Source organism: Lupinus angustifolius, chromosome LG02 (assembly GCF_001865875.1).
Source record: "Lupinus angustifolius cultivar Tanjil chromosome LG02, LupAngTanjil_v1.0, whole genome shotgun sequence".
Lineage (NCBI taxonomy): Eukaryota > Viridiplantae > Streptophyta > Magnoliopsida > Fabales > Fabaceae > Lupinus > Lupinus angustifolius.
In genome coordinates, this window is record NC_032010.1 from 17,307,872 (window position 1) to 17,317,287 (window position 9,416).

General features: G+C 31.0%; 1 protein-coding gene and 1 long non-coding RNA gene across 2 annotated transcripts in view; one reads left to right on the forward strand and one right to left on the reverse strand.

Annotated features, from left to right (window-relative positions):
- LOC109337124 overlaps positions 217-9,416 on the reverse strand; it is a 13,922-nt gene continuing 4,722 nt past the window's right edge. Inside the window, exon 3 of the long non-coding RNA XR_002106402.1 lies at positions 217-230. This is a non-coding gene — a long non-coding RNA (uncharacterized LOC109337124). The remainder of the gene's footprint in view (positions 231-9,416) is intronic.
- On the forward strand, positions 1,520-3,599 carry LOC109337112 (probable endo-1,3(4)-beta-glucanase ARB_01444). The gene has a single exon (XM_019574006.1). It carries the CDS (start codon positions 1,604-1,606, stop codon positions 3,596-3,598), a length of 1,995 nt encoding a protein of 664 aa, XP_019429551.1. The 5' UTR covers positions 1,520-1,603; the 3' UTR covers position 3,599.

The following is a 9,416-nucleotide window of genomic DNA, read 5'->3' on the forward strand; positions in this document are numbered from 1 at the left end:
CTCTTGGTGACATTGTAAAAAATACTCAGAGAGGCTTACACTAAAGGAGGAGTAGTCTCTTGTGTAGAGGAAGTGCCATGGAAGATCTGGTAAATAGGGTAATTCATTGAGCAAGATAGAGTGAGATATTCATTAAGGTGGAAATTATTGTTGTGCAAATTTCCTACGAAATATAATATTCCCTGAGATGGAGATTGTTGTGTATATTTTCTAATGAGTGTGATATTCATCTATTTCAGTTAAGGTAGAAGTAATTGAGATACTTAAAATATGATATTATAAGAAGTCTTATATTGACTAGAATTAGAGTCGGGTATAACGATCAAGGCTATATATTAGGTTGTAGTTCCTTATTTTATCTTGTCCTAATTATAAACACTTCATGTGTGGCTTATATATTGGACCATGGTAGTACGCTATAAATATGTATTATGTAAACGATATTAAGTGTGCTACAAAATGTTAATCCTAATCTTTAATAATATAGGAGTGTAATATCTATGTATTAAATGTGTAAAAATTTATATATAGGCAATGCATTATTAACCATTTAATAGTATTACTATTACTTAAGCATCGATGATTATAGAAAATGAATGGTTGCTAATGCAATAATAGTATACAAAATTTTTACAATGTTAGTGTATATGTCTTTTTCTTATAATATATTGGTCTCCACTCAACCTTCCCAAGAATATCAATGCAATGACCAAACATTGTTAACAAATTATTTTTTCTTCTTCTCTTCTATTTACTCTCTTTCCCTTTATTTAATTGTATATGGTTAACATTGAACAACTATTGTTTACAGTTGCACCAACAATTAACAATATTAGGCTTAAATATGTTTTTGGTTGTTGAAAATTTAGGACATTTTTGTTTGGTCTTTATAATTATTAATTTTATTTGTTTTTGCACTTTGTATTTTCAAAAACTTTGGTTTCCGTCTTTGTCCATGATAACAGCATCACAATTAGTCATGCGAGCAATTAATATGATACATACATGTCATAGTTAGATGTTAACCATATCGTCATTAGTGAATAAAAGTAAAATTTTGAAACATTGTAGATCCAAAATCAAATGAAAAAGTATACATATTAAAACAAAAATTCCCAAAAAAAAAATTAAGGATAAAAATATAATATTATAATAATATAATGAAATAGAATATGGAAAAGAAAAGAGTGTGCTTCAAGAAGAGGGATGCCCTCTCGGGAGGATGGGGATATCCTGTCTCTCAAGAGTGTCATATTCCTTATTCCCTATCATAATCCAATCATATATTGACATGTGGATAAAAGAAAAATTTTATAAGCAAAAAACAATAAAATCGAGCAATCTAATTAGTTTGGGATATGAAGTGAGACACCATTTGGGACATATGATCTCTATCCCTCTGGCCAACCTCTCTACCTAAATCTTGTCCTAATCTAATCAGCTTGGAGCAAGTAATATAAAAAAATAGCATTTTGTTTATGGATTTAGAGCAAATATCAAGATCATAAGATGCAACAAAGCCTATATAAATCCAAAAGTCCCCATTGCCATTGCATATGCATATCCCTCTCCTCAAAATCAAACACTTGTTAAACCAATTTCAATGGCTCACAGCCTCCAACATGGTCCTTTCCTCTTCCCACAAACCCATTCCACAGTCCTCCCTGACCCTTCTAACTTCTTCTCACCAAACCTTCTCTCATCTCCACTCCCTACAAACTCTTTCTTCCAAAACTTTGCTCTCAAAAATGGTGACCAACCAGAATATATTCACCCTTATCTCATTAAATCATCAACTTCTTCTCTTTCTGTCTCTTACCCTTCTCACTTTTTCACCACAGCTTTCATATACCAAGTTTTCATTGCTGATCTCACCATCTCTGCTTCTGTTAAAAACAACTCTTATTCTCAACATAAGCATGTTATCTCTTCCTACAATGATCTTAGTGTTACATTGGATTTTCCTTCTTCAAAATTGAGGTTCTTTCTTGTTAGGGGAAGTCCTTTTATTACAGCAAATGTTACTAGTAGTACACCACTTTCCATTACTACTATACATGCTATACTTTCATTTTCTTCAAGTAATTCTCTTACCAAGTTTACTGTTAAGCTTAACAATAGCCAAACATGGCTTATATATTCCTCTTCACCAATCAAATTCAGACACAGCCTCTCTGGTATTAGTTCTGATGCATTTTGTGGTGTAATTCGTATAGCAGTGTTGCCTGAGTCAAATTCAAAATTTGAGAAGACCCTTGATAGGTTCAGTTCTTTTTACCCTCTTTATGGAGAAGCAATACTCAAAAAACCATTTTCTGTGGTATATAAATGGGAAAAGAAAGGGTTAGGTGATTTGTTACTGTTAGCACATCCTCTGCATCTTAAAATGTTGTCTAAGAAAAATTCTAATGTTACTGTTCTTAATGAGTTTAAGTATAGAAGCATTGATGGGGACCTTGTTGGTGTTGTTGGTGATTCATGGTTATTGAAAACAGAACCTGTTTTTGTAACATGGCATTCCATAAAAGGTGTTAAAAAAGAATCCTATAGTGAAATTGTTTCAGCTCTTTCTAAAGATGTTGAAGGTCTAAGTTCTTCTGCAATTACAACATCTTCATCTTACTTTTATGGGAAATTGGTTGCAAGGGCTGCAAGGTTGGCATTGATAGCAGAAGAGGTTGGTTTTCTTGATGTAATTCCGGCGATTTCGAAGTTCTTGAAGGAATCCATTGAGCCATGGCTAGATGGAACTTTTGAAGGAAATGGTTTTCTATATGATGAAAAATGGAAAGGCCTTGTTACTAAACAAGGGTCTACTGATTCAGGTGCCGATTTCGGGTTCGGAATTTATAATGATCATCATTACCATCTTGGGTACTTCCTATATGGAATTGCAGTGCTAGCAAAGATTGACCCATCATGGGGAATTAAGTACAAACCTCAAGCCTATTCACTAATGCAAGATTTCATGAATCTAGGAGAAAAATCAAACTCAGATTACCCACTTCTAAGGTGTTTTGATTTATATAAATTGCATTCTTGGGCTGGTGGATTAACTGAATTTGCAGATGGAAGAAATCAAGAAAGTAGTAGTGAAGCTATAAATGCATATTATTCAGCAGCTTTATTAGGCCTAGCATATAATGACACTAATCTTTTTGCAACTGGGTCAACTCTTGCATCATTAGAAATTCATGCAGCTAAAATGTGGTGGCATGTGAAATTTGGAGAAAATATTTATGAGGAAGATTTTACTAAGGAGAATAGAATAATGGGTGTTTTATGGTCTAACAAAAGAGATAGTGGGTTATGGTTTGCTCCTCCTGCAAAGAAAGAATGTAGGCTTGGAATTCAACTATTACCATTAGTACCTATTTCTGAAGTATTGTTTTCTAATGTTAGTTTTGTGAAGGAACTTGTTAAGTGGACATTGCCAGCTTTGGATATAGGTGATGTTGAAGATGGATGGAAAGGGTTTGTTTATGCATTGGAAGGAATTTATGATAATGAAAGTGGTTTGAAGAATATAAGAAGATTGAATGGTTTTGATGATGGAAATTCATTCACTAATCTCTTATGGTGGATTCATAGCAGATGAGGTAAGGAGAGTCATTGTTGCCATTAAACTATGTAATGAATTTATTATTATTATAGACGCATAATATAAGTGTTTGTAACTATGTTAATTACTTCTTAAATAAAAGTAATATAAATATGACTGGTCATTGATATAGTAACTTTAGATTGACATTATATAAATATCAAACTCATATAATAAGTTCTTCCATTATATCCTTTATTAATAATTTCTTGCATTCTACCCCATAATTTTATAATAATTATAATAATATCTTGCATTGGATCCTTCTTCTATATTTCATTGTTATTTACGATTGCAATATTTACATGCCAAGGTGGGTATAATATAAGGGCTGAAATTCTCCTTAGTATTGGAAACTTTAATATTAGGTGTTAATAATATTTTTAATTTTAGATCTATATTTATTTTTGAATTAAAAAACTGTAAATATTTCCCCTCACATTTCAATAATGGAGGAGAGTTCCAATTCAATATAATATATATTAATTAATGTGATATGAGTTGTAATTGATCAGAAAATAATTAATAATTATATTTTTTAACTTCAATTTATTTTCTTCAATCACTCATAACTTATAATACATAGAGAGATCTATTTCCTACAAGGACTATCTGTGTTTTTGGCCATTTTCATTTTTTTTTCCTTTTATGACAAGAGCTACTATAAATGGGAAGGTTCTAATGATATGGGAAATGAATTCATTCACTAATCTCTATAGTTGTCTGTGCAGCAATACGGTTACTCTGTAATGTTTGTGCACCAAATATACTTAACCCATTTGATCGTTGGGAAAGATTAAATAATTCAATCTTGAGCTAAAAAATGGTGCACATTAAATACAACTATAAATTCAATTTGACTCCATCCTAAATTAATCAAGTTGAATTAAGTCATTTTGATTCGACTCACCTCGACTCATTTTCGCTCATAGGAAGTTCGTTCAACCCAAATATGATCAATTTGTCTAACTTGGGTGGAATATCCCAAACGAATACCAATTTTTCTTGTAAGATGACCCAATAATTCTCTCACAAAGTTCAACTTGAGATAAACTCTTTTTTGATAATGGAGAGGCAAGTATTGAAATATGTGGAGATTTTTTTTTAATTTTATTAAAAGATAACATGAAATCATGTCCATTAAAGGATTCTTTTTGTCACATGTCATGACACAATCTCCATTCCTTACTGGCATTTGGAATATAAGAGAGGATCCCCATCAGTTTAACTTATTTTGCTTGTAAATTTTCAGTCTTCAGAACCATACTCTTGGATTGTGTGGCTTAGGTTTGTTGCCGAAGCATCAGAACTAACTCTTTATAGTCAATATTTCAGATTGTAATTTTGGTTAAACTACATAATCCAAAAATAAAAGAATAAAAGAAAGAGCAATTGTGTGCCATTATCCAGCACAAATTTTGATTAATTGATTCTTTAGGTTAATATTCGGATATAGGATGATTTATAGAAAATAAAAAATAACAAAGAAAAGGAATAATGCCTTGGTCAATTGCAGGCACTATAGTATGTCCTTTGTAAAGCACGATACTTATGTTATGAATAAATGAAAAGATTGAGCAACTGAGCTTATTCCATGAAACATGGTTATATAATATATGAGTGTAAAATGTGTGCACTGACAGTGTAAAGATTTATACACAATTAGTGTATCATCCACCATTTATTTATAATACTTTTATTTAAAAGTCAATAATGACTAAAAATCAATGGTGGATAATATAGTGAACTTTTACACTGTCGGTGTATATATCTTTTTCTCATAATATATTAACATAGAAATTGGAGCAATGCGTGCTAGATGCAAACCAATGGTCACAAGTTTCTTATACTTGATAGAAAAAATAGTTGAAAGAATAATATAAGATATTCAAATTTTGAAATTTAATACATGAACTAGGAAACTATCATAAAACATTGAATACTATATTCTTAAAGCTAATATTGAGAGGATAGTAAAGACTCTGAAGGAACATTCAGTGCCTTAAACAAAATATTAAAGATTATAAAAAAAATGTCAAAGTCGTAAATAAAGTTCATCGTTAACATAACCCCTAACACAAACACAAAAGTGAATTAATACCTTTTCAAGTGCCCAAAGTAGTTATGAATATCCCAAATGACACTCTCGTGGATCAAAACCTCACATGATTTAGAAAATAAAATACGTAGTTGATTTTCCAATACTTGAGAGCGTATAATAACTTGAAATTATCATAATAAATAATGCATCGCTCACAAAATTCCACAGTTTTCATGCCAATTAAACTAGTTAATTGTCATAATTTATGCATAATTAAATATTAAAAACTAGGCATGAAAACATGGGGGAAAATAGATTAAAAATAAAACGATTGCAATATTGTCAATAACAAGAATGTTTGACAACTATATACAGCATTTCGCTGATTCATATGTGTAGAGTCAAAGAAGTGGAAGTTCACTTTTCAGCTCATCTTCAAAACTTCATGAAACTTTCAAGGCTGAGTAATAGAACGAAACTACGATTAAAGTGAACTTACTTTAAATAAAGTTCTAATTTACAATTTTATGATAGGTATAACGGCCAGTAGAACTCAAAATAAATTGAAACTAAATAAATTTGATTTATGAACTAAACAAGTTGAACCTAAATTAAAAATTAACTTTATTAAATAAATGAGTTGAAATTGAATCAAATAAAGTTCGACTCGTTAAATTCATAAGTTAGTTTGTTTATATATATATACAAATATGTCTATGTGTATCTATGTATGTAATACGTGTAGAGAATATTTAATTTTATATATATTAAATAAATAATCATTATTCAAGCTAATTAACTAAACCAATTGAGCTAATTGGTTGAACTAAATAGTTTGTGAACTGTTGACGAACCAAACAAATTCGAGCTAACGAATTGAATCGAACAGTTCGCAAACTTCATATGAGCTGAAAACAAAACTCCTTTTAAACTCAAGCCGAGTTTTGAGCCAAACAAATCCTTATTTAGTTGATCTCTAATTTGACTTGGTTGAACTCGATACTCAATTTGTTGTCTTAGATGTACCCATCATACAATAAAAAATATTCTGATTAGAATCTTGGCAAGCACATGAAAATCTTTATAAATTGGCAATATTAATATTAATTGTTAACCTAATTTTGAAAAAAAAATTAATCACTGTAATTTATCAGTGTCAATATTCAATTACTTTCTGTATCTAAAATGTTAACCTGAAGTGGATATATAATTTTAAAACTTTAAAGGAAGCAAGTGATTAAAGGAGGTTATTAAAATTTGGAATAAAAAGTCGTTTGGTCATTTGGATCATAAGTTGGGAAGTCTTACTTCTGAAATTCAAAAGATTGACCTGGCAAGAGAGAGCACATCATTAAGTGAGGAACAATTATCTTCAAGGAAGAATTTTCTTGCAGATTGGTCGAAAGTAGCTAACTGGAAGGAGAACCTTCTTTATCAGAAAGCTAGGAGTCAGTAGTTGAAGTGTGGGGACGCTAACTCTTCTTATTTTCATGTCTGCATTAATAGTAGAAGAATGAGGAATCAAATTATGGGAATTTGGGTTGATGGTGAGTGGTGTGAAGAGTCTCTTATTGTTAGGGGGTCTCTAATCACTTTAAGAACAGGTTCCACAAAGAATCTCAGGCTATTCCTTCTTTAAATGGTGTGATTTTTAACAGTCTGTCCCAGTTGCAGGTGGATTCTATTAATGAGGTGTTTTCGGAAGATGAGATTAAAGGCACTGTCTGGAGTTGTGCAGCTGATAAGAGTCTCTTATTGTTAGGGGGTCTCTAATCACTTTAAGAACAGGTTCCACAAAGAGTCTCAGGCTATTCCTTCTTTAAATGGTGTGGTTTTTAACAGTCTGTCCCAGTTGCAGGTGGATTCTATTAATGAGGTGTTTTTGGAAGATGAGATTAAAGGCACTGTCTGGAGTTGTGCAGCTGATAAGAGTCTCGGTCCGGATGGTTTTAAGCTCGAAGTGGTTGCTTTTATGTGAATTGCAAGCTTCGGAAGGGGTTGAACTCTTCCTTCATTATGTTGATTCCAAGTATTAAAGCTCCTAACAAGATTACATATTTTAGGCCTATTTCTCTTGTGGGTTTCCTGTATAAAATTATTTCTAAAGTCTCAGCAGGAATGCTGAAGATGTAACACCGTGTTTTTCCGAGCACGTTTAATTAAGTAATTAGTTGTTAATGAATTAATTATAGAAATTAATCAGTAATTTTTTAGGCTAAATCTCAGTTGAGTTTTAATCTTGTATTATAATATTCTTGCTTTCCCTATTTTTTTCAAGATTTTTGGAGAATAAAAGTTTCTAAGACAATTTCGGGTCGTTTTATCGAGTTTTCGCCCAATTTTTGAGTTCCGTAATTCGGAATCGAATTCATATTTCGCCATTGGCTTTGAAATATTATTTCTAGTCAAAATAGATACCAAGTTTGTCTGTAACTCATCTCTAGGTATTTTTCACCTTGAAATTCAAGTTTCAACGTTTCGGGTAAAAAACCTAAATCGATAGATCATATATTTCCGGACGAAGTTACCTGGTAATACTCGGGCAGGAATTCAATTGCAAAATCAAGTCAGAGTATTAATCACATCATGGGTCAATGGCTTGTCAAACAAGCAAAGTCAAAGCTTCCATAATCTCCTAAATCACTCACCAAATCTCCTCACTCCACCACTATTAGACACATCACCTAAGCTAGCCTAAGACTAGATTGCCTCTCATTAATTTTCATATTTGAGAGAGGGTGAGACTCTCCTATAAATACCTCACCCCATCCTCTCATTTTTACACTAATTCTCCTAAAGAAAGTTAATGTATTCTTTCTCTTTTTTCTCTTCTCCATTTTTCTCCACATACACCATGAGAAAATCATGATCTCTTAGTATGTTATTCATGGAGTTGAGTTTATGTTTGTTTTCTTTAAATATTTTGTAAGTCGTGACTAAAGGGGATAATAATGAAATCATATGAACCTTTGTGTAGTTTTTGACTTATGTAAAACTTAAAATTTCTTCCTTGTTCTTAGATGGAAAAAATATATCTTTGGACAAGGTTAGATGCGTTTATTTGCTTTAGAAATACTGGAAATTATTGTTAGTATTTGAATGTGTTTAAATGTGATGATTTGAACAAAAAAGGAACTTTTATTGTGTTTAAGAAAAGTTTATGTCTATTCTTGAAAGTTCAAAATGTTTATGAGTTTTTGTTGAAAAAATTCATTTTTAAAAGGTATTATGTGTAAAAGGTTGTTTAGCATATGTTATTCTTTGATTTCCAAGTTAAAGTAATGATTTGAAATAAAAGATGATTTATTTAAGTCTTGACTTCATAAACTTAAAGTGTTATGAAGTTTTGGATAGTAAAGTAGTAAAATTGTTAACTTATGATTTATAGTTCATGACTATGAAATGAACACCTATTAACCCTTGAGGTTATCCTAAAATTTGGAGGTGTTGAGATGATCATGAAATTAGTTGTATTTTCTTTAGTAGTATACTTTAAATGAGGAGATTGGCCTAAAAAGTCTTGACTTTGTAAACCTAAAGTGTTATGAAGTCTTGGATAGAAAAATGATTTAATAGTGTTGATATTGGTTAAGTTAGCTTACTTTAAAGTGATAAGATTGACTTAAAACTCTTGATTTAAAAGTATTGATTTTGTTTAAGTGGATTACTTTAAAATGCTAAGTCTAGCTTAATAGTCTTACTTAAAAAGGTTAATCTTAATAAAAATGTTTTACTTGCAAAAGATAAGTTTTATGAATAGTTATCATTACCGGA